The sequence below is a fragment of the Argiope bruennichi genome, chromosome 10 (assembly GCF_947563725.1).
Source record: "Argiope bruennichi chromosome 10, qqArgBrue1.1, whole genome shotgun sequence".
Taxonomy (NCBI): domain Eukaryota; kingdom Metazoa; phylum Arthropoda; class Arachnida; order Araneae; family Araneidae; genus Argiope; species Argiope bruennichi.
The window spans coordinates 120,968,313-120,994,169 of record NC_079160.1 but is presented as its reverse complement, the minus strand read 5'-3'; the positions used below and the strand labels follow the sequence as shown (position 1 = coordinate 120,994,169).

At 30.6% G+C, this 25,857-nt stretch overlaps 1 protein-coding gene across 1 annotated transcript; it reads left to right on the top strand.

Moving 5' to 3' along the window:
- The first annotated feature begins 10,890 nt into the window (after positions 1–10,890).
- LOC129988598 (speckle-type POZ protein B-like) lies at positions 10,891–12,752 on the top strand. The gene has a single exon (XM_056096857.1). It carries the CDS (start codon positions 10,922–10,924, stop codon positions 12,404–12,406), a length of 1,485 nt encoding a protein of 494 aa, XP_055952832.1. The 5' UTR covers positions 10,891–10,921; the 3' UTR covers positions 12,407–12,752.
- The last annotated feature ends 13,105 nt before the right edge of the window (positions 12,753–25,857 follow it).

The window sequence follows — 25,857 nt, the reverse complement described above, 5'->3', positions numbered from 1 at the left end:
TGAACAATGCTGAAAAGATCAACTTGCAATCAGAAAGTAAAGAAAAGTCATGTTGGTGTAGTTAAATTATCAGAGACACCTTGCTATTGAAAGATGCCAGAATGTAAAGAAATAATTAAGGAAGTTAAGTTTATTCCAGAATTCCCCAAATTCTTTAATTACCAGAGAGTTTATGGATGGTGATGACTTCTGTTGAGCAAAGAATAAAGACTCCAAGTTCAAAATTGGTAAATAAAATTAAGTGATAATTTTTACCCACATTTAACAAGCCTTTCAAAATTTAACCAATTAAATAGTTCATACGCGCATTAAACTATCATTTGTTGTCATCTTATAGGGTCCTATATGGATAATCCGGTTTATTTGTTGCAGCAATAGCAAGTGCTGTTTAGCAGGACATAAATTTTCTATAAATTTTATGTCTTATAATGACGAAAACAAAGTAACTGACAGCGTGAAATGACGATGTGAAATATCAAAGAGACTTAAACAATTTATTAAAGACAGAAATGGTCTGATAACCGAAAGTAGAGAATTATTTTTTTTCAAAAGCATAAAAGGGAAATTATTATTCAAAAAAGAGAAAGAAACTATGTTTCCCAAAATTGCTACTATCGAAGCGAATGTTTCGCTATTAAAACAAAGCCTCAAAATGTTTTAAACATGTAATACCAACATGTGTCACTGGAAGACTTTGGAGAAAACATAATTGAGATTTTATGAGAAAGAGAAAGGTTTGTGAATTTTACCAACATTAAATAAGACGAAGCATATATAAACACTGATATCAATATATGTATAATTTCATTGCTGAAAACCAAACAGAAAGATGAGCCCAGAAGTTAGTTTATTTATTCCATTGCAAATAATTAACCTTCTCGCATTTTTTAAATTCTTCAACAGGGAAAATATGGATTCCAATGCAAAGCATTCAAAAGAAAGCAAGATGAGCAATTTGGAAACTGTTATAATCTTTCTATGATACCATTTTTGTCAACTAGCCGTCCCTCATTATAAGCATAAAGGATTTGGTATACATCAAAAGTTTTATATAAAAATGTATATTGATGTATCTGATAGAAGCCGCTAGTTATCTATGAAAAACTTGTTGTCTCCAGATTGAAAGCTTAGAAAATGGACTTTTAATAAGCTATTGGTAGAATGTTTGATCTTATAACTATATTTAAACGGGCTATTTTCAATAAAATTTCCCAACAAGAAATCTCGGCCAAGAGGAAAGGACTTGATTTGACACATGAGGACTGTAGATTCGTGACCCGATTCCGCCGATAAACCGTCAGATAAGCAGATCTGGAACACCTTAAATCTATTGGGACCAAATGTCCGCTAGCTAATGTAATACGGAAGTTAGGAGAGGATATACCAGTTCAGGTCTCGTTCTCGTCATCTGACCTCTGTTCAAAGTTACAATATCCATAGAAAATAACCCTACTGTTGCTTCAAAAATGGGATGTTAATGTGACTAAACTAAACCAAACCAAACTAAAAAGTGTTTCATCACTATAATACCAATATCGGGATATCTTGGATAATGGAGATTGTTAAAATACATATTTCTTCTGAAAAGAAAGCAAAAGAAAAAAGTGTTTTGAAAAAAAAGAGTTCAATACCATTCAGTCATTCTACAAGTTTATTAGCAAAATACTGAGCAACACTTTTCCAGAGAATGACTTATTTTGTAAGATTCAATGAAACCAACCAAACTGTAATATTCAGTGACTCTAGACTAACATTCACTCTAGACTCTTGTATTCATGTGGACTTAACGTCCCCACGAATTGCAAAGTGTACTTAATCAATTCATGAAACCTTAATTGAGAATTTTAATTTCTGTTCAGTATTTGTGATAGCTAACACGCCATAAGAATTTGACAACAATATCTGGTGGTAATAACTGTTACTGTGATAATAATATTTATGGTTTAAAAGCAAAATTACACGATGGATAAGTCATCGTTCCAGGAAATTCCAATATCTTACTAGCTTCATGAGAAATGCCATTTTTCTATAGGTGAATTGGCTATCATATTCTCCATAACAAGTTTTACTGTAGAAACACGCAGCTCTGTCAAATATCTCCTGCCATTTCGTGACCATTCATTCATGTATCTGTTTCATTGAACAGTGGATAACTTTTCTTAATCCATGTCATGAAACTTATTATTTCCTTGTTTTGAATCGTTTTGTAGCGCAAAATATTCATGATGGGGATGAAGCCGTTTGATTGTGGCAGCAAAAGTCGTTCGGGTACCAATAGTATTTAATTCGATCGTGATAGCATGCTGCTGTAAGCAAATGATAACTCTACATACATCCAAGTATTTAAATAAAAAGCTGATTTTTGAAAATTTCTTAAACTTTCATATTTGGGCCCTCTATTGGTGATTCTTGGATTTATTTTGAGGCATAAAAAAATCCGTTTCTGGCCACATTTAGGCATGGTACAACTTTTTTTTTACGAACGTTTCATCCTTTAATGAATTGTTAAATGTTAGGAAAAACTTCTGTTGCTGGTCACATTTTGGCCTGCTATAACTTTTTTATGGTCGTTTGATCTTTTAATGACTTATTGAAATTCGAACGAATCATAACTATCCCAATACTTTTTCTCTACAGAGCTTTTCGTAGGATAGCTTTCGTTCTAATCATCTTTCTTAATTTAAACTGAAGCGACTGATATTCAATTCTTATCGCTGTAACGAATCTCGATTTTCGAGAACAGTAATTATTGTAAACTCATTTGTAGTATTAGTTAGTGTTCCAAGAGAGCTATGGCCATTTATTTCATTTCGAAGTTTTCGATGTGACTCCGACTGTTTCATAAATTTTACGAAGTAGGTCAAGTTTGAAGTGACTGCAATCAGTTTTCGATGAGTACAAAGAGGACAACGAGTTGCTTGTGCAAGCAGTTTGAGGAGGGCTTTGTGTTCAGATTCTATCTAGTCTAGACTTAATTGAAAGAGTCCTGAAACGTCTTTTCAGCAATTTTTACGCATGGCGGTGCACTAATGTTGTTGAAAAATGGGTATGCTTATCTTTAAATTAAATCATTTTTGTTTTATGTGAGTTGATAATTTGGATAACAGTGAAAATAAATAACAGCCAATTTGCGGCAAGTAAAAATTATTGTTAAACAGTTTAAATTAATTGTTATCAGAGCTATATTAGAAGTTACTTTTTGCGAGACTTGCGTTGATATTTTTATCAATGAAATTGTTAATTCCATTATATAATCTATTATATTATTTTATTATATTAATCTATTATATTATTTTATTATATTAATCTATTATATTTTTAAACGAATTTAGTCAGAAGAAAATGATAAAAAGATGACAGTTAGAGAAAACAATGGGAGTATTATAAATAGAATAAAAGGAAATTTTATTTATTCAATTTATTTATTTACTATATGCATTTATTCAAAATTTATTAAAAATACTTTTTCGATTAACTTTTGTCAATAACTGCCTTAACTTTTTTTCTCTTTAACGTGCAGCGTTTCTATCTTTTACTTATTTATTATATTTTACACTCATGTCCATAAACTAAGGATAATGCAAGTTCAGGAAAAGAAAGATTCAGAGGCAAAACAAATGTGACTTATTTGTAAAGCGTATTTATTAAACAAAATTTAAAAAGCAGAAAAGATGCTATACGTTTGATATCATTAATAAAAATTGCAATTATTTGCTCCCTAAAGCAAATTACAAAAAAAAAAAACTATTTACAAAAATCAATATTACATGGTTGGTATGATGGTTAATACGTAGTATGTCTCCCAGACGATGCAATACAGTCCGTGCAACGTCTAGGCATGCTGAATATCAAATTATCGATCTGCTCTTGGGGAATATTACACCACTCATCAAGCAATGCTCTCCGAAGTTCCGGTAGACATGTAGGAGGTGGTAGACGGGCTGCAACTCCTCAGCCAAGCATGTCCCACACATGCTCTACTAGATTCAAGTCCGGTGAGAATGCTGGCCAGTCCATACTGGAGATATCCTCTGATCGAAGGCATTCGTTTACGATGTTTGCACGGTGAGGACTGGCGTTATCATACATAAACACGAATTCTTTTGTTTGAACACGATTTTATTGAAAAGTGTTTTTCCCTTACTATTCAAAATATTAGCCACATACACAAAGTTAGTTATTTATAAACTTGACAAATTAATTAATCATTTATTTATCTGCCTATCACATGTATTCAGTTTAGTTTTCCTGTAAGTTTCTTTCGTTTAATAAATCAAATCAAACGTTTTTAACAAAGCTACAAGAAATCATACAAGATACTTTTATATTATCAAACCTTACATCTTTACTAATCTCTAGAATATACTCATTTTTATTTTTAATTAATTTATTTATTTGACACAGTTAATTAGAATATAATTCTGGTGTTAATTCTCATAACTGACTGCTTATGGATAACAGCATTAGAAACAATACTCTTATCACCATTTTATAGTTCTAAGTTGATCAATTACAAAGTTTTTTTTTAAAATTTCAGCATGAGCTGATTTTTATGGGTTTTTTTTAAATTTATTATTTAACTAGGCTTGTTTCATTTTTGTAAAAATGGAATTTTATAATTACGTTCTTTACTCACTTTCTGATGTATGAAATCTCTGTCCAGTTAATACTTGTAATTTAGCCCAATTATGTGAATCTCAATCTAATGCAATATTTTAATATTTTTTGACCTTATTTATTGGTAAAATGAATAGTCTGAATAAGATTGCAGTTTTAGTTTAGCAGTGCTATTTAGAGTCGAATCTAAAATAAAGAAGTCAATTCAAATGCGCATAATAAGACCACCAGATTAATCCCAAAATTATGACTTCTAAATTTCAAATTTCTAAAAGTAAACCTACAAACTTATAGTAAATGAATTTTCTGCTTATTAAATCTTTATTGTATGTGTTGATTATTTATTACGAATAAAAAAAATTTAAAAGCATTTTCATATCAATTTATATCTTTTTGATTATTTTGCGAGCAATCTATACATGCTACCTAATTCCGTGAAAGATTAGGAGTTTATTGCATGCGTAATAATGAATTTCGAAATCTTTTATAAAATGAAAACTAAAAATAAAGGGGCTTTAAGAGCATGCTTTTAGTAATATACTGAAAAATAGAAAATAGTTTGTTTTAGGAAAAATTGAATGTTATGTTTGGAATAAATTTGTTTTCAAGTGTAAATGCTTAAAACGTTTAAAATTTAATATAATAATCTCTTGCTTCAGCGTTTTTAGTTGGCACTTGTTAGCTCTCTCCCGTGCTTTCTGATACAAGCCACTCAAGCACTTTTTATTTCATAATTTGAACCGCGTGTTACGAATCTAGCAATTCTTGGGATTCTGTTATTCTATTTCCGTCATTGCTGCAAGGATAATAGAAATTCCTTCGTGTTACAGTTTTTATTACGAAGCCCTAAGTAATCGTTCTCTTCTTTTATATGCTTGTGGGCTTCAGAGGAAAAATTGTATAGTGTTCTTTCTTTTCCTCACTGGGGTAGGAGCCCTGTAACCTTGAATGACCTTGCATATACATTAAATGCCATTTAAATATTTGAGATTTCATTGAAGTCATTGGATTATTATGCAAGCAGATTAAAATATGCTCAAATCATGAATAAAAACGGAAATGAGCATCAAGTCTTGTAGTCAAGGTCGAAAGATATCAATAAGATATCAATATTTGGTCATAAGATATCAATATTTTATAATAAATTATCCGTGGAAAAATACATGTTAAAAGATAAGATAAAGCAGTCAAATTGTTTAAAATTTAATTTTGGCAAGAAAATATATTCTACCAATTAAATGAATTTTGCAAAATTTGCTGAAATTATATTTAAAAAACGCATGGCAATTTAATTAGTATCATTAAAAAATTATCGTTTGCGTTTAAAGGTGAAATCTGATTCACTGCAGTTGTTATTTCAAAAGTTATTACGAAAAAGTACCGAAGTCCATCTTTTTTGTTATTTGATTAAATATTACAAGAACTAATTATTTTTGAGAGTTCATCATTGAGAGCTCATTTAACTTAAAACTGCACCTCAGATTGGAACAGATATCATTTCCCCGTCGTTTTCAATATTCTTCAGGAGAAATTATAGAGGCTTATAGACACATATATTTTCTACTTTATATTTATTATAGATAGGGTGATCGAAATAAAATTGTGAAATATATATCACTTAAAATAATGATATTGCAAATTAAAGTTGCAATTAAAATTTTCTAATATATGAAAATGGATGTTTGCTTGTTTTTATGCGCTGCCGTGCCGTTCATCCTCTTGCGATAAAACTTTGCCAACTTATTGCTTGCACTTGCGCAAAGCTTATAGGTGCAGTATAATTATTATATCTAAAGTTAAAAAAATACAGTAAATGTTACTTGTTTTTCTTCTTTATATATCATTCAATTTCAAAGAATGTATTCATTGTCGACAAGAAAATAAATATCATGCTTTCTATCATTCCTAATGGAACAAGATAGCTCTCTCCAATTTTAAACAATATTTCCAAAATTATTTCTTCTACAGCAGCAGCTTGCCAGGTAGAAGACAGTAAGAGATAAATTTCATTTAGTCTTATTAAAATTTTAAAATATTTAATAAAAGAATAAAAATTTCAATTTTCCTAGAGCACTTATTTCCGTTTGTCTTATTTTTATGATTTAGATTCTCCTTCCACAGATTTGATGAAAAATATTTTCTACTTTTCATTGTATTCACAAAAGCTATTTTTTAAAACTTCTCTTTATTTTTATTAAATTTAGACTCCATTTCTTTCAAAACCATGAAAGTAATAGGCTATTCAGAATATATATTCGGTTTTGCACTTGTTTGATTTAGTTGTTGCCTTACAAAAATCATATTTCTTTTGATTTAATATTCTCTGCAATTTTCAATCTTTTTTCAATTACAAGTGTATTTTGAGGTTCATTTTACTCTATAATAAAGACTAAAGACCTTCACTAGAAGACAGAAGTACTTGTTTTATCGCTATAATTCAATAAGCAGACAATCGTCTTGGCTATTTGCCATTCATTGTACCAATTCAGCATCGTAAAAAATGATGCCGGCCATTTCCGTCATCCATCATGCATTCTGCATTCATTTCGCAGATGGAAATACAGTTTTTTTTTCTCCCGAAAACAGACCATTATTTTGCTGGATTATTAATACTTAGAGAGCAAATAATAGTATATAAGGTGTGACAGTAAAAAGAGAATTTAAGGAATCAAGAAAAACACATCATTAACCTTCGTATGCTAGAAACTCTTATTTTATTTTTCTGTGTTTACATTTTTAAGTTTAGTTGTAATAACGTCCCGCTTTTAAAGCAACACTAGGTCTATTTTCGGAAGGACCCGCGCTTTTAAGGCAACACTAGGGCTGTTTTGTGGTGGACCTCGCAATTTTGAACCACGATTAGATGATGAGGATGACACCTGAACTGGCACTTCCTCTCCAAGCTTCCTCACCACACCAGACGGACGGCGTTTGGCCGCGGTGAATTTAACGTCCACCAGATCCCCAAGAAAGTCTTTTCATAGTTGCTATGCCTGTAGAAGCAATTAGAAAACCATCGCACCTTAGCCACAATATACAATCACCAAATGAATGTGATCGTCTCTCGGTTTATTTCTTTCATTAATATCGAACATATCCTCAAAAAGCTTCCGATTTCATCCGCAAAAGAATCTAGAGTGATTCGATCTGCCTTTTGTCAGTAAGAGCGCACTTAAGTCATACTAGAGCATATTTATCGGATTTCAAAGTTTATTACTATAACATTTGGCTATTTTCATTCATTTGTTTATTTCTCAAAGAAAAGGGGATAAAATTATCAGTGAGGACTTTCTTACTCTAGAAACCAGAATATAAAGGTATAAATTTGTTGATGTAATTTATTGCATTATGATATATATGATTATTGGCATTATCATTTTTATCATACGATGTTATATATAATTATATATATAAAGATTATGATATATACGGCATTATATTTATATATGAATATTGGTATTATCATATTTATGATATGATGATTATATATAATTATATATGTATATAAAGATTATGATATAAATGGCATTATATTTGTATACGATTATTGGCATTATGATATTCTAGCCGCCTTTGGCTACCAGCCGGTTCGCCAATCTTAATGTTCTTTAAAATTTTCATAATTAAATATTTTATGCAATTCCTACTGTAATAGCTTCTTCATCAAAATATTTTAAAACTTCAAATTTTGATAGGCATATAATTCACTCATAATATTATAAACGCCTTCAGTCATAACGTAATATGTATATCTCTCATTTTCTGTTGGCTCCCATAGAATTCATACTTTAAATTAAAGTGGAAAGGATTAATCTGCAATTAATATAATAATATTTTTTACTGAAACAAAGCATTTTTTTTTTTTGTAATATGATAATTGAAAACAGTCACTGAGTGTTTAAACTTTATGGGCACTAAAGAATATCTTTCTTAATTTATGTAATATTTCACAAATTTGTCAACAAAATTTTCTCAGATTCATCATGACCAGATTGATTAATTAACAATGTTTAATTTTAAATGCATCAAACACGAAAAAAAATAAAACGAATCGTTTAAAATAATCGGTTGAAAACAGGTTAAAAAAAACTACTTAAAAGACGATGGTCTTAAAACTATAAGCATACACAAAAAATATATAACTAGCATAAATACACTTTAATTACAAAAGCATGCAGTAAATCTAAAAATAATTTAAATCGTCCATTGATATTGGTTGTCATGTCAACAATCAGTGAATTTACAACGCTAGTTACGGCAACGCAAATGCGTGAGTTTTTCTAAGCCAGTTGGGGTAACGCTATGCAGATTAGAAATTTTTATTTCCTTTATTCTGTTTTATTTTAATTCAAAAGTACTTCAGAATGAATCTGAAGGATCGATTAATTAACAATGTTTAATTTTAAATGCATCAAGTATTAAGAAAATAAACAGAATCGTTTGAAATAATCCGCCGAAAAATACTAACCCTAGCCTCATTACTGTTGGGAGAAAAAAAAAAAAAACGAAAGCCTTACTCATTTGGCGGTGGCGAAAATGGAAGATTTTTTTGGCGGAAAAGTTGATGGTGGGGAAAATAGAAGATATTTTTGGCGAGAAAGTTAGTTTTTAATTAATAATTAAAATTCTAATTAAAATTTCAAAAAAGGTACTCCAGGTGCACATTCCCGACCTCTAAGGTATACATGTACCAAATTTGATAGCTGTATGTCAAATGACCTGGCCTGTAGAGCGCCAACACACACACACACACACATTGAGCTTTATTATAAGTATAGATTACGTGCACAATTTGGTTTTCATCGTTTTTCGATAGATGCCTGTAACAGTAAGTGCTGATCAAAATAGGCAAATCCGAAATGCAATACAATAACATCATATGTGTATCAATATAACGACAAGGCCATATTGTTAAATTTGTGTTTACATCATACATTTGTTCCCGATCGAAGATGTCCAATTTCAAGCCGCATTCTCATCATTTGAGGGAGATTTTGATTTCCTTTTTTCCTTTGATATAATCTGTGGCTGTTTCGCATCGAATGCTCTTACGTACTTAAGGTGAGTCAGGTCTTTGTGAAAAAACACGACGAGAGTGATTTCAATATTTCAGACCAAATGTTTAAGGTGACAAGCTTACGTTCTGAACTTTGTGGGACCAGCTTGTTACGATATTATAAGCTGTTGAAACCGACAAAATTCGTCACATGGGATCGATATCAATTTTTGCTTTAGAATTGACCGTTGAAGAAGAAACAGCGGCAGTACCAAGAGAGGAAAGACGAAATTATCTCTCAATATGAGAATTCTCAGCCACATGTCTCAATACCATCAAGACGTACTTGGAAACGCTAAAATGGGATATCTTACCCTACAAGCCCTATTCACCAGACGTTGCTCTTCTGATTACATTTGTTTTGATCGATAACACACGCTCTAGTTGAACAATATTTCCTTTCTAATAAAGAATTACAAAAAAGGATTGATTCGTGGTTCCTCTAAAAAAATGCATCTTTTTTTTTTTTTTTTTTTTTTTGATGATGATGCTGTTTGACAATTGCCAAAAAGATGGAGTGAAATAGTGACGAAAAATATTTAGAGTGATGAATAGATAATCACTTATTAAGAATAAAGCCCCAAATTTGGGGAAAACATCAAAACAAATGGCGGTAGCAAAGTTGTACGCCTAATAGTTTAATAAAGTTGTATGCCTAATAGTTTCTTAAAGATACAACTTCTAATACTTGTACGGTATGAAGAAAATTTAGTAAAGTTAATAATAAAGTATTTGGACTTAACATCTTTCTCTTTTATTGGAATTTTTGAATAGTTAACTGAAAAATAAGCAAAAAAAATTACTTTTTTATTTTTTGTTTGTTTGCAATATTTATTATTTTGAAATTAATTTAATAACCCTGTAAACTCCTTCAAGCTACCAATTTGGATAGTACAAAACTTACTCGTCACCTATGAGAAGAAGAACTTAATTTTATTTTTAATTAAGCACTTCACAAGATTTTATTTCAAAATAAACACGTATGCATAAAACATAGTAAGAAAAAGATTTAAAAAAAATTTGATAGATCTGTTTCTACGCTTTTAATATCTGATGCGATATAAACAGAACTACAATATTTCACTTTTATTTCCTTGTCGCTTCAAGGACATGGTTTGTTTTTTATCATAAGTATGCCAATAACTGATAACAAAGTCTTAAAAGCCTTATCAGTATTTCCTGTTAAATCATTTCGGAGAGCTACTTTGGAAGAAAATTATAAACAGTTTTCTTTGCTAAAATTGAAACATGATGAGTGCAACTGTTACCGCACGAGCTATACGTTTACGAACCAATTTGGAACCCTCTTTTCAAGAAAAGGAATGTTTAAATATCTGCTGGAAAATTAAACATTTCAGTTATTGCGTGGAAATTATCCAATCACCTGACTTCAATTTTTGTGGATATAAATGGTGCTTGCAACTAAACCCGAAAGCCGTTGATTGTGAAATCATTTGTTTAAGTCCTATCAAAGGAAGAATTAGGGAGAGTGAAATTTCATTTCAAACATCTGATGGTTCAACAGAAAATTCATTTACACGCAGCACATTTCAAAATGTACCAAAAGATATCATTTTTGAAAAGCGGCGAAATGCATTTCTTCCAAAAAATGTCTTAAAAATTCGATGCCGGTTAAAGACGGCGTACGAAAGAGGAAACATTTCTATTGAATCTCTAATCGGAGTCAAACGTAAATGTTTTCTGTGGACTGTGAAGGAGTTCAGTCAACAACATTGCAGTAAAAATGTGCTCGTCGAGAACTCTGATCAATATGGTGATATTCAGATGAATCTCAAATCTGTTGGCGGAATTAACAGCGACGAGCAATTTTACCTAGAAATTTCTCGCACAAATGGCGAGAAATGCTATTGTATTCTCAAAATTTCCGTGATGGATGTTGATGGGAGATCTCTAAATTACATAAGCGATGAATTTATTTTTGAGAAAGAGGGCAGAGAACAAATTTGGAGATATCCACCTATTATAAGAAAAAGCAAGCTGCTCGCTTGCAAAAATTTGCTTCTACCTAATGACACGTTATCTTTGAAATGTGAATTCGCAGTTACTCTGGGGAAAGTAACCGATCAAACTGCTGTTTATAACTCTTGTAACGATATTACATCTTCATTAGGCTTCCCAGAAAAATTTTCAATGTGTTTCCCAGATGAAAGTTCTTCTGCTTCCGGTGCGGATTTAAAAACTGATTTGAAACACCTATTGGACAATGGAATACTCTGCGATGCGAGTCTTCAAGTTGGATCCGATATAATTCAGGTCCACAAAAATATTCTGAGTGCCAGGTCGCCTGTTTTCAAGGCAATGTTTACGAAAGACATGAAGGAGACAATCAACGACACTGTCGAAATTATAGATTTGGATGCGGACACGGTGCGTAGATTACTCCTCTATATGTATACTGACACCATACACGAATGCCAGTGGGAAAATATAATGCACTTGTATTTCGCAGCTGACAAGTATGAAGTATTAAGCTTGAAGGAGAAATGCTCTACTTTCTTGAAAGCGAATCTCTCTTTCTCCAACATGTGTGAGGTTTTGGTTTTGGCCGATTTACACCAAGATGCAGACCTGAAGGCAGTTGTGCACGATTTTTTATCCAAATACGATTCTGAAGTCTTCGCTTCAGAAGCATGGAAAGATTTAGAGAAAAATAATTCTTCTTTGGCATTCCAAACATTGAGAGACATTTGCTTGATTAAACGGTTAGATTGAATTCATTTGGAAGCTGTTTGTGCTTATTCTCTAAAAGCTGTGCTTTAAATAATAATGTGTATTTAAAAATATTTAATGGATGATTTTTGAATTTTATTTTGTGTCTGTTTTCGCAAGTTCTTTATTTCTGTGACTTTATTCTAATTTATTTCCCCTTGCTGTTTTTTTCTTGCTCCTTGGCTTTTGGATATATATGCATTTTTTTCTGGAAAATTTTCCTTATGTACCATTTAAAAATTATTTACATATATTTATTAGATTTTTTCTTTTAATTGTTTTTTTATTAATTGCATTTCCATTTCTATTTCATCAATGAACCAATATTTCAAATACTTAGTTCTTTTATTTAAAAACTAAATGAAAAAAGAATGATTTCAAAATTGAGTTAAAATTAATAATGTATTTTTTTATCTTTTTTTGCTCAATAAACATTTGTTTCGAATTAGTCTTTTTTTCCTAATTTGCCACACCGCAAGTTTAATTTTTATTGCCATTTTTGATCAAATAATATCTTTTAAATTTAACATGATTTTAATAATACTATTAAAAAATACCTGATTCACATGTACGTAACTTTGGTATGTATAAGTCATTCGCAAATTAAACTTTTTGAAGGTTTATTTTGTATTATTTTAATAAAATTACGTTTCTGATCTTTGCATGAAAGTATATGTTTCTCACAAAAGAAATTTATACACATTTCAAATAAAGAAAAGTACTCAGTTAAATTTTCAAAAATAATTTTGGTTTTTATTGTTAGCTATTTTTTAAATATGGTAAATTATATTTTTTTAGATTCAAAAATATTTTGAATAAATGTATAATTTTAGTTAATTTTATCAATAGACGAAATTACTTATTTACTGAAAATGCACATAAACATATTATCCGTTCTAATGATTGTAAACTATTTCTAAATATTATATTTTTCTGAATACAAAAGTAAGTAAAAAAACGTTTTTAATTACATTTACATATAAAAAAAGATTATTATGAAATAGTAGTCTATATATTTCGAGATTTTACTTTTACTTTACCAGGTGTTAGCAGAAAAATTTTTAATCCTAAAATCTATACTTCATAGAAAGTTGGTATGCATTTTATTCTTTACAACTTATTGAACTGCATAGTTTAATTCAAATTCCTAAAAGAAAACTATCCAGTAATCTTAAAAAATCTAAATTTAATTGTTTTGTCAAATTGATAATGTTTATACATTTAAATTAAATGTTGAAATATTTTAGCAAAATGATCCAATAAACAGCCCGAGTAACATAATTAATCCTATTTTATATTTAAAAAGACTGAAAAATGGACATAGTAGCATTTTGACTAAACAAGTTCCAATAATACAGCATTTTAGAAATAATTTCAAGTTTTTCAAATGTTTCCTAGAGAAACTGTATATTTCAATATAATTTTACTATTTAAAAAAAATGAAATAAAACTTTCAGTCTTTGATGTTTAATGTTGTAGAATTTCAGTAATTGGCTCAGTATTTTTAAAATTTGAGAAGATAATAAACGAAGCATCTTTTCACAGAACACTGTAGCGATAATATGAGTAAAGGATTTTTTTGAATATATCAGTATTAAGCATAAGTCACCGTCAATAATTTCTAAACATTTAAATATATATCCAGAATTACCAAATAAGAATTAAAATTCTTGGATACTTATATTGGAATTTAAGTGTTAGAATTTTTTCCTTTTTATTTTATTCATATTGGTTTATTTATTTATAGTTCTATTCGAATGCTTCAAGCTTCTTAGATTTTATTTTTAAATCTACATCTTTACAAAATATATTATTTTATGCTATTTAAAAGTAGGCCAACAGTTTATAGTATCCATACTAGAAAAATACTAAACGATAAAAAATTTCAAATCTAAATGGAAAAAAAAATACTTTCTTTATCTAGTTTATGATGACAAAATATAGTAAAACCCTGAAAAATTCATAAACATATACTAAGTAAAATGGAATTTCAAAGCATTTCAATAAAATTCAATTTTTAATCAATGTGTAAAAATTTTCATTCTTATATTCCTCATTACAGCTTGTTTTCTTTATTATTATATTTTACGTACCTTATACTTTCTTGATTTAGAAATAATGTTGACATTTGAAAAAAAAAAATTTTTTCGTACGTTTTTTTTTTTAATTATTTTTATTATTTTCTACTTTTTAATCTTTAATATTATTCATAATCCATTTATCTAAATTTTGCTCTATCTTAAAATCTATTTTTTCTCTAGAACTCACTACCAGATGAGATCCATTATTTGGAATCAAAATGGAATTAAAATGAATCAATTTCAATAAAAATAAATTTTGCAAATTTAAATTATTGCATTATCATCCAGAACCCATAAATCTTCAAAAGTTAAGATTTCTGGTACATTAAAAATGAAAATCAGTTTGGAAATCTCTCTTTATAAATTTGATATAAATGAAACGAATAAAAAAAAGCATATAAAACATTTTTATGACAACGAAGATGCGTTTGTATTTGTATTTAATATACATTGCATTGTTCAGCAAGTCTCCTGGGTTTCTTCATGACATGTTCTAATTTAACAAGTTAACACATTTTTTTATGCTATGTAAGGATTTTTTTAGACAAATTTCGAAACTGAACAGATCAGGAATAGGAATCTTGAGCCAGAAATCCTCTTACCAAATTTCCCCACCTTACCAACTTACCTATATGGACCGAAACTATTAGCTCATTTCAATCCCTCGTATGAAGACGCTCATTGTTTTTCCGAAATCGTTGTTTAGTCGCCAGATCACTGCTGTCCTAAGCGTTTTAATAAATAAAACTATAGGTAGAAGCTAAATGTATTGATGTCATTTGAATTTAAGAACAAATTTCAGAAGTATAAAAATATTCAAAAATAGAAAATGTGAAGCTAATATATTTCTTAAACTGACATTATTGTTATGTTTTGGCTTAGCGGCGAAATTATTTCTCTTAGAGTGATTCGTTCATCATTTATTTATTTCTAAACGCCTTTACCTGAAAATAGGTTATGTTTCATTTCAATTAAATCACTCATATATAATTTGATATTTATGGTTCTTTCAATAAAGTTTTTTTAAGCATCAAACTGTCGATAGCCATATTGCTAATTTGTATGTAAAAACGCTAACGTAAATGACACAGAAAACGTTCTTACGTCATGTCAAATGGCAACAAATCACTGTAGGAATGTTTCTGACTACTTCACTGAACGTCTCTACATCTGCACTTAATTCAACTCTTCGCTCATGAATGATGCGGTAAAATAGTATTAGAAATGCTCTTGATAGTGGTCACCAAAAACTCTCTTCAAATTTAAGAAAGAAGATGCAAAAGAATTTTAGAATTAGGAGTCAAACAAAGTTTAATCGAATGCGAAAACAGGCTTAACCATAGCTGAGTGGATAATTGCTACGTCATGCCTACCGAAATCGGCCTCCATATCTTTCAGAACTTTTAACTCATAAAAATAGTTTTTGCATTATCTGAAAACTCAAAAGATTACCCTTTGAGTGATATCAATTTCATTTCTATACAATGTTTTCTTTGTTTTTAATAATTTTTAATATAATGGACAATTTGTAGCAATTCATTTTTAATATACTGATGAAATTCAAATGCATTCATCAAAATATTCATTACCTGCTTGAAATGCAACTGATTGATTTCCAGTCTAGTTCAATATAGATTCAAAAATGTATTGAAACAAGGAAAAAGTTGGAATTGATTGATTGGTTGGTTGGTTGATGGAGTTTATTGGCGCAAGAACCATTTTTGATTAAACTGCGCCAAACATACGGTAAGATTAATCCTATTTTAAAGGTTTAAAAATTTCTTTCTAAATTGCATCATTTTCTTGAACTTGTCAACCTATAAAATCTACAAAACGTAAGAGCATGGTAAAGCAGAATCTAATAGTTATTTAAGAATCAAATCGAAAAGTGAAAGCCAATCATTTTTAAAAAGGTAAAAAGGTGGGGATGGGGTACTTTATGAAGAATATCTTTTAATTTAATTTGAGGAGAGTGAAAGTAGTGAATTCGTTCATTGTTAAATTGTGGACATTCTATTAAAATGTGAAGAACCGTCATAGGACACTGATATGCTGTACATCGGGGTGCGGGTTCCCCCAACAGCAAATGTTTATGTGTGAGCCGTGTATGGCCAATGTATGGAATGGATTGAAACAGAAAGATTAACAAGCAATATACGTAAATGCAAGTAACGAAATTTTGGAAACATGGAATTCAAATCCAGTACATTTAACTGTTTGGAGAAGCTGGCTCATGCTATTTTAACCATATTTTCACCTATCTACATATGACTGCGAGTCATTATTTTCAGGGATGAATAACATTAAAGACTCGCTTAGAAACCGTTTGGCAGATTCCAATTCAGCGTGCATTCTGGCAAAAGCAACATCTTGCAATCCTATTATAAGTTATTTATCATCTAATCGGCAACAACAGAAGTCACACTAACGTTACTTTAAATTGAATTACATCTACTACTAAAACCTTTCTACGCCGGCGTCCTGGCATAGGGGTAGCGCGTCTTCCCCGTGATCTGGGCGTCCCGGGTTCGAGTCCCGGTTTGGGCATGGTTGTTCTTCTGTTCTGTGAGATGTGTGAATGTGCCCTCCTGTAAAAAGGGGTTGTGCAAGCGAATGAGTGATGCGTGAGTGGCAAAGTCGTACTCTTGGCCCTAGTTGGCGCTGCTATAAAAAAAAAATAAGAGACGTTCCCCCTCAGGCTTAAATCGCTGTCTTCGTAACAGTGGGCTTGTCAGTGGCAAGTGCCATAAGAAACAAACAAACCTTTCTACTATATAGTGCAAAATGCATTTTTCATAGTAAATAAAGAGATTTGTGTTGTTAGTATTTAGTTTTATTATTCTCCCTATAATCACAAGTCAAAATTATTTTATGGCACGTCTATACCTCATTAAACATTTCTTTAAAAAAATGGCACGTTGAACCATAAAGGTTCGCCACCCCTTGTCTAGGTGAGCAAGTGGGCAGCTAAAGGCGACTAGTTTATTTTAGAACCCTTACATTTGATCTTCTGCAATTGGAGGTCACCACGAACATGGATGAAAAATAACCTGTCCATTTACATGGCGCTTGTTTTCCTGATGAAGATAACAAAGTTGTGGGGTCTTGATATCTCCATTCAAACGATTGAATATGCTTTTTGCGAAAGAAGCTGTATCGCATTCGTGATAAGCTTTAAGTCCAATCTCAAATTCCAGCCCTCCGGTTCTGGGTCATTCAAATTACTCTGGATGCTTAGATAGAGTGAGAAAAGCCGATCGTAGTTGGACCTGATTTATTCCTTTTTAGCATGAATTTCTGTAATAGAGTCAAGACACATAAACTAACAATCTGTCTAAAATATAACTGTTCGCCCCTAGAAACCATGCTAGCTGTACGTAAACTTGATAATAATAAATAATCATTTAGATTACTAAATGTAATGTATTTAATCTCTTAATTAACTTTGTCAGTGGAATTAGTAAAAAATTGAATGAAAGAAAATAAGGAAAATACATTGTGACAATACATGTCTAAGAGTATCAAAGACCTAACCCTATAATAATCGAAGAAAAACACTCGATTAAATATTTGTAGAAATTATGGAATGGTTTTGAAGTCTATAACAAAGAATAACATTTTGCAAGTACTGTAGAAAGTAAAATTATTGCAAAGATGGAAAGCATTGTTACTAATTGTTCAAAATGGAAAGTTTTAGTTACTTTCTGAAATATTTTTTAATTGTCAGAATAAAAGAAAGATTGCTAAACTATTAAATTCACATTGCTAAAAAACAATTTCTTCAATTATATGATGAAAAAGTAAAATTTTTATTAAGTATATTTTTTAAATTATAACTTCATTTACATATTTTTTCTAAGTTTTAATATTATTTAATAATTCATTTTTTATATTCTTAATATTTTTCCAGTAATTGAAGCAATGCAACTAAATTCTGTTATATTTTTAAATAAATAAATTTCAAATTAAAATCATAAAAAAACATATCGCTTCTAAATAGACATACCAAATTATGTTTCAATTAAATTCGGAAGATCTGAGTCTTAACAAGCTACCCTAATCAGCAGGAATACTATACTTTTATAGATAATATCGTTTTATTATCAGTAAATAATAAAAATAATAGTAATAAATAGCAAAATAATATGAAAAAAGGAACAATGATACACTTTATAATAAATTGAAAACTGATTGAAATTTAAGTAAATTGAACATTATTCGTGCCTTAAATAAATATACTTTAGAACAAACACATATTTACATTTACTTATCAAATTTTAAAATGCAAAAAAGAAAAAAAAGAAGAAAAAAAATAACAGTTTTTGATTTCTAAAACCCGACACAGACTTCATTTGAGGAATTCTTACGATATTCCAGATTTATGATTTTTATCACCACTGATTCAAAAGAAACCACCAGGCTCATCCTTGAAGATTTTTTTTCTTTCAGCATGGTGTCTGGGAGCAAAAAAATTAATCTCATTAGTTGCGGGCGGCTTACCGTGATAATGGCCCCCAGGGACGCGATCACTTACCGCGCCGTTTAGATTCTATGCTCTTCCAAGGACCTTTAATTGGTTTCAGCGGTCGACTGAGTCGAATCATCTACACCGAATAAAGAAAACAGACGATCTCTAATGCTTAAATTGATATTATTTTAATCTGCATATCGTGTATTTGTAATGGTTCATAGGATGGTTAAATGAAAGCCCTGTTTTGAAGCTGTATAAGAGAGATTTTGTTACGAATGGCGCCATTTGATGATAAAACGAATTTAGAGCAGAAACTCTGTTCACAAAATCTTCATAGGCCTCCAAAGACCTCTCACATGTGACTAGGAAATATTTTCTCACACAGGAATCCCAGATTCGAATCCTTGTGTGGGAAGTCATCACCTTACTCCTGCTCCATCCTTCTTCGCGTCTTAAATAATTTTGATCAGGGTGAATGAATTGAATGTCTGACTCATTAGTGAAAGCGTATTTATCCATGATCTATTAAACTTTCCCAAGTCCTGCACACGCCAATTCCTTATTGAATCAAGTCTGGAATCGAAGACCCTCTGATCCCAAAACCAGAACTTAATTTAGAATACTAACCTATAGATACTATAAAATCGAATACATAATGTAGAATACCTAATGTATACTAATGCAGAATATCTAAAGTATACATAATGTAGAATACCTAATGTATACTAATGCAGAATATCTAAAGTATACATAATGTAGAATACCTAATGTATACTAATGCAGAATATCTAAAGTATACATAATGTAGAATACCTAATGTATACTAATGCATAATATCTAAAGTATACATAATGTAGAATACCTAATGTATACTAATGCAGAATATCTAAAGTATACATAATGTAGAATACCTAATGTATACTAATGCAGAATATCTAAAGTATACATAATGTAGAATACCTAATGTATACTAATGCATAATATCTAAAGTATACATAATGTAGAATACCTAATATATACTAATGTGGAATACCTAAAATATACAAAATGTAGAATGCTTAATATATGCTACATAATCTAGAATGCCTAATGTATACATTATGTAAAATACTTGATATAGAATACTTAATGTAAGCATAATGTAGAATTCCTAATCTATGCATAATGTAGAATACATAATGTAAGTATAATGTAGAATACTTAATGTAAGCCTAATGTAGAATACCTAGTCTATACTAATGTAGAATAACTAATGTATACTTAATATAGAATGCCTTGAATATGCCTAATATAGAATATCCTATAATGTGGAATAATATTGTAGAATATTGAATTTATTGCTCATTGCCATAATTGTCTATTAAAATCAAATATGCCAGTTCTTTCTGGTTTTATTCTTTTTTTTTGTCTGTGAAAGGAATATGTAGTTATCAATAATGGGACTTGAACTTTTGATGAATATCAACTTAAGTCTTCCTCAAAGTGTTTTGCCTCAGGCGCGTCTTACAATCGCTATGCCACTGAAGTGGTCCCCAATATTACAATTGCAATGTTAAAATTATATTTCTTTCACTGTGGCGATGAAACCGTCTCTTGTTATGTAACGAAACAAATAATTTTTTTTAAATTTCATATAAATAAAATAAAAAAATAAGAAATCAATTAATGTAAATTTTATGGGAAAAATGGGTTACTAGCATACTTTTAATTTACAACATTTCATTCGCCTTTAAGAAAATTTGATATGAGGAATGCCGTACTGCAAGAACCCAAAAAATCGCATTAATTGAGTGAATTCGGAAAGGACTATTTTAGAGGATGAAAGAATTCCTGCCACCAACATTTTTTTCTTCTGGTTTTATTAATTATCTTTGAACGAAGGTAACATTAAATTTCATCGAAAGTAATTATCATAAACGCTCAACTGGAGTTTCAGCTCGTGAGCGAACGGCAGAAATTTTTTTAACCACGTATTAAATATCATGGATACCAGCGCTTTTGGCATCTGATGGCATATGGGTGAAATTATTCGTTTAAATAACAAAGGGGGTAAAAAAAAGAAAAACATTAAACGGAAGAGATAAGAAAAGGGAAGATCTTCTACCTACTATTGCAACTTCAAAAATACTTCTTAATTATTTTTATTTAATATTTCTGCTTAGGTTGAAAAGATGCTTTTTCCATATGTTATGAAATATGTTTTTTTTTTATTTGAAAATAAAATCCAAACTTTGTACATTTTAAAGCAGTTTGGGTTTTTAATATATATATGTGTAAGAGAAAACTATAGATACAGTAATTTCAATAATGCACAACAAATAAAAATGAAATCAGAAACAGTGGTACTTTTTACCGAAAGTGAGTGATTTATTTTATTTTTACCATAAAATTTTCCCAAATAATATTTGATATGCTTATATTAACTCTCTACCTACTCAGCCGTAGTATGATTATTTTTGACATTTTTATTAAAAAAGCGTGAAAAATACATTTGTTTCCAGCAGATTTGGATGAACTAATTTACGAATACTATATCTAAATGCATTTTCTGAGGAATGAATATTTCACTGTGATTGATTCATGGAAAACATGATATCTCAAAATCCATTCAATAAAATTTCATGAAATTTGGTATATATCCAAACCCTTTAAAGATGTAATAGACGGAAGACTTTAAAGTAGCTTCATTTAGACACGTTTTACAGATACTTTAAATTCGAAACATAGACAATTTTTGCCAAAAAAATCATGAAAGGCAACATCAAATGTATATAACACTTTTATTTATTAAAATAATTATTATCTTGCTGTCCGTTACATTTTCTGTAGTTTGGGCTACATATAGATGAAATAAAAATTTGAATAGTTCCATCTAACTTTCCCTATTTTTACACTCTCATATTTAACTTGATTTGTCAAAGTTTGCAAAGATGTAGTTTTTCAACGATTTTTCACTCATTTTCAAATTCTGCAGAGTTCTAAAATCTTGTAAACTTCTCTTATTATGATGGAACTACACTATTTCAACATTTTCAGAATTTAATTATTATTTTGGCATCTTTAGTTACGTCATATCTTGAAAGTCCATCACCTGGTAAATATTTGAAAAAAAAGTGTTCTTTTCAAGTTTCTATAATGCTTGGATATAATGAATTTAATTTATGAATGAATATTAAAATAAAAATAAAAAAATCTTTATTTTAGTACATAATAAAAGAGTGCTCTTAAAAACTAAGTTTACCTCTGTTGTTGTTTATAATGGCACTTGCCATAGACAAGCTCGCTGACGCAGTCAGCGATTTTAAGCCAAGGTAGCGTCTCTTGTTTTAGTAGCGCCAACTAGTGCCAAGAGTATGTCTTAGCTACTCACGCATCACATTCGCTTGCACAACCCCTTTTTACCGGGAGGCACATTCACACATCTCACAGATAAAACAGAGGAAGAACAGCCATGCTCGAACCGGGACTCGAACCCAGGACACCGTGAAGACGCGCTACCCCTACGCCAAGACGCCGGCAAAATTTTACGTCTTGATCTGCGAATTAACTTACTAATAAGATGGCATAACACGAGACATTTAATAATATAAAGGGACTCGTAATAATTTAAAGGCATTTGTGATGTTGAAGCTTTTAAAATAATTTTTTCATTTTAAATTATTTAAAACTTTCACTTAATTGCTGATTTAAAATTAAAAAATTCAAAGTGCGAGTCAGATTCGTCATTGAATGTGAAGGGGTTAATATTCACATCGAGTGATTCATGTGTGTAAATATAGAATTCTGTAGAGGATTTTTTTGCTTATTTTCAGATAAGCTAAAATTCTATTATTCTGTACAACTGAATATTTTCGATAAAGTGCATTTTATTGTTGTCAAAACATAATATCGATTTATCTCTTAATTTTAGTTATTTTTGATGCAATACAGTAAGCACCATCTGATAACTAATTTGGAAAAAAATTACAAAATTCCATAATATTTATAATAATGAATTATAAAACATATTTATAGTAAAATATAACAAAATAAAATTTAAAAAAAATGTTTGGAAGCATGCTTTTTTTAGCAATTAATAAAAAAATTAATTTAAAAAAAATCAAAAATATGAATGTCAAAACAAAATCATAAAATCACGAAGAGATGAAAATGATTTTGTAACAAAATTAAGTAACTGTGTAAGATATATATAATTCCTTCCTTGTTTCTGCAATGTATCTGCATGCAGTATCTAATCACTTTCTGAAATTAAAATTATATTATAAATGAGATTAAAACGCCAATTCGCAAAACTTAATCAAAACAAATTACTAATCCCTTAATAATAATGAAATTAGATATAATAATATAGCTTCAAATAATATTATTTATAATAATAACATTATTATCCTTTATTCAGTTTTATCCTTTTTGCTTAAAGTTTTTCCTTTCAGCCCCTAACGCGTTTATAATTTTATTTTGCCGCCCATGTTCAAAATAAAAAAAAAATATTTTCTACTATATAATTTAAGAATAAAAGGACCTTATATAAAACGCTCTCATATTCTTGCTTAATTTTTATGCCCTGTAAAAACAGCTAGGAAAAAAATACATTTTATGAATGAAAAATAATAGATTTTTATAAGCTAATAACAATTGAAAAATCTACGCACAAAAATTAATTCTTACCGCCGTACAATAAATCACGGCATATTCATTTACGTCATGTTTTTTACGGCTAATATTATGTAACATTTTGCACTTTTGATAAGGCTCATCTCTCTTAATCGAACTAGACGTATAGAAATTAAATTATGGTTGGAAAATAAATTCAATATTTTAAATTCAATAACTTCTGTTTAGTAATGAATACAGAAAAAAATATTGGGGCCGTGAAGAAATTCTGTTATGGGACTTTAATCGTTTTCTATGTTTCAATCGTTCCACCACCACCTTCCCCTACCGAAAACTTAATTTCGGTAAAAAATATTCGTCAATCAAATAATTTATGTGCATATGGACATGATGATACAAAATACAACAGACTAACTGAAATATGTCGGTAAGTCAACCTTCTAACTCTCCGACCCGCCCTAAGGCACACGGATTTAAACCATAGAACTGAATGACCGGACCGCCGCAACAGCAATTGGCGGGAACTGTGGTTGAGTCCTAAGGGCCGTCACCGGCCACGGTACAACCCTCGCCGAAGGAAGTACGTCCCGTCATCGGTGGGGGGAGTCAGATCCCCCACCTATTATTGTACCCTCCAAGGTGGCGAGATCCAACCACCATGCCGGAAGCATCTCATCCTCATTTCGAGGTGCCCCCCCCCGAGGGTCGAAATATGTCGGTAAGACAAAATTAAGTACGTTTTATCGCCAACCACACAAAAATCGTCCAATCGAATAGAAACGGTCGCTATTACTAGAAGAAATAACAACAAATGGCAATAAAAATTGTTACGGCTACATTTGGCTACAAATTATCCCGAAATAATACAAATTTGGCGGCTGTACATTAATTTTAAGTCTGACGGCAATAAAAATTGTTAAGGCTACATTTGGCTTCAAATTATCCCAGAGTCTCTACAGATGTGATTTATAATTAAAATTCTTACACAAAAACTATATATTTGTATCAAATCTGGTATATGAAATCCTTCCAGAGAAATTCTTGCATGTAAATACCAAATGGCAGAATAATTCAGCATGGTTTGTTTTTTTTTGTTGTTGTTTTGTTTAACATTCACATTGCTTAGATTTAAACTAAAATGCTACTTTTAATTTTATTTGTTTTTTTTTTAATTTTTATTTTTCTGCTTGTTTTTCATTTACATTTTACGAAAATAGTTCAGCATTAGTTATTACAGATGCGCATTGTATTTCTCTTCATCCATTAAATTATTAAAATTATTTTTTCCAGCAAATAAATGTTGCAATACGTGTTTGCAAACGATGCCGGATGAATACAGCCCATTAAAGAAGCATATTGTTACAAACCTGTAATTTTACTTCCCAGTACGAATAGCGTCATCGTAAGAAAGACCGTTTTACGGTGATACATGTTGGGTGCTAATCGGGTGCCGCGGCAGTGATCTTAGATCTTGGCGACAAACTTGGTGACCATTTGGCATCTTGGCGGCGAATTTAACAACAAAATCGGTATTGCTGGAAACTTCGAAACATTTTTCGATCCATCCAAAAGGAAATGAGATACGCCTGAGTGGTCCGAAATCCTTTTCCGTCCGTCCCCGGGAACTATAAAAAGCCGGCAATCTCAAGCCGGAATGAATTGGAATTGGAACCGGAATCGGAGTTGGAGTCTTAAACAAGTAATGAGTCGCCGAGAGGATAGCGAAGCAACGGAGGTATAGTCCGGCGAAGTGCCAGCGTTGTGTGGAGCTCAAGCGAGTGCTGAATTGAGCTGTGCACCGACTCCTTCTGTTTATTGCGGAAGCAGCATCGATTCCTCTGAGGAGTAGCCATTCGTGTAGTAGTTTGTTGGCAGCTGGATACAGCTAAAGCAAGAAAACAGTGGCGAATTTCAGCCGTTTGGAGAGACCATAGAGTGAATCTACGAATATTCCCTCTCTTACTGAATTTTGTCTGGTGACTTTGTGTGCTGTGGCTATTATTCCTATCGCTTACGACTTATAAGCTATTGTTTGCTGTAGTGTGCTGTCCTGTATTCGTCTCGGCTGTATATATTTGTCGTCTCTGTGTTGGTGTCTTCGTGTTAAATGAACGTCGTCGTTGTTTTCTACTAAAGGACTGTTTCTTTCAGCATCGACCAGCCAATCAGTAAAAGAACCTCTACGGAAGAGGAGTAATTCCGTAACAATATAAATGCTTCATTAATTTTATTAATGAAACATTCATTAATCTTATTATCATTAATTTTATATTCATTATCTTTATTTT

Bases quoted from the DNA above. Each gene is read 5' to 3' on its own strand.
- LOC129988598 (XM_056096857.1), top strand. From the start codon at position 10,922: ATGATGAGTGCAACTGTTACCGCACGAGCTATACGTTTACGAACCAAT.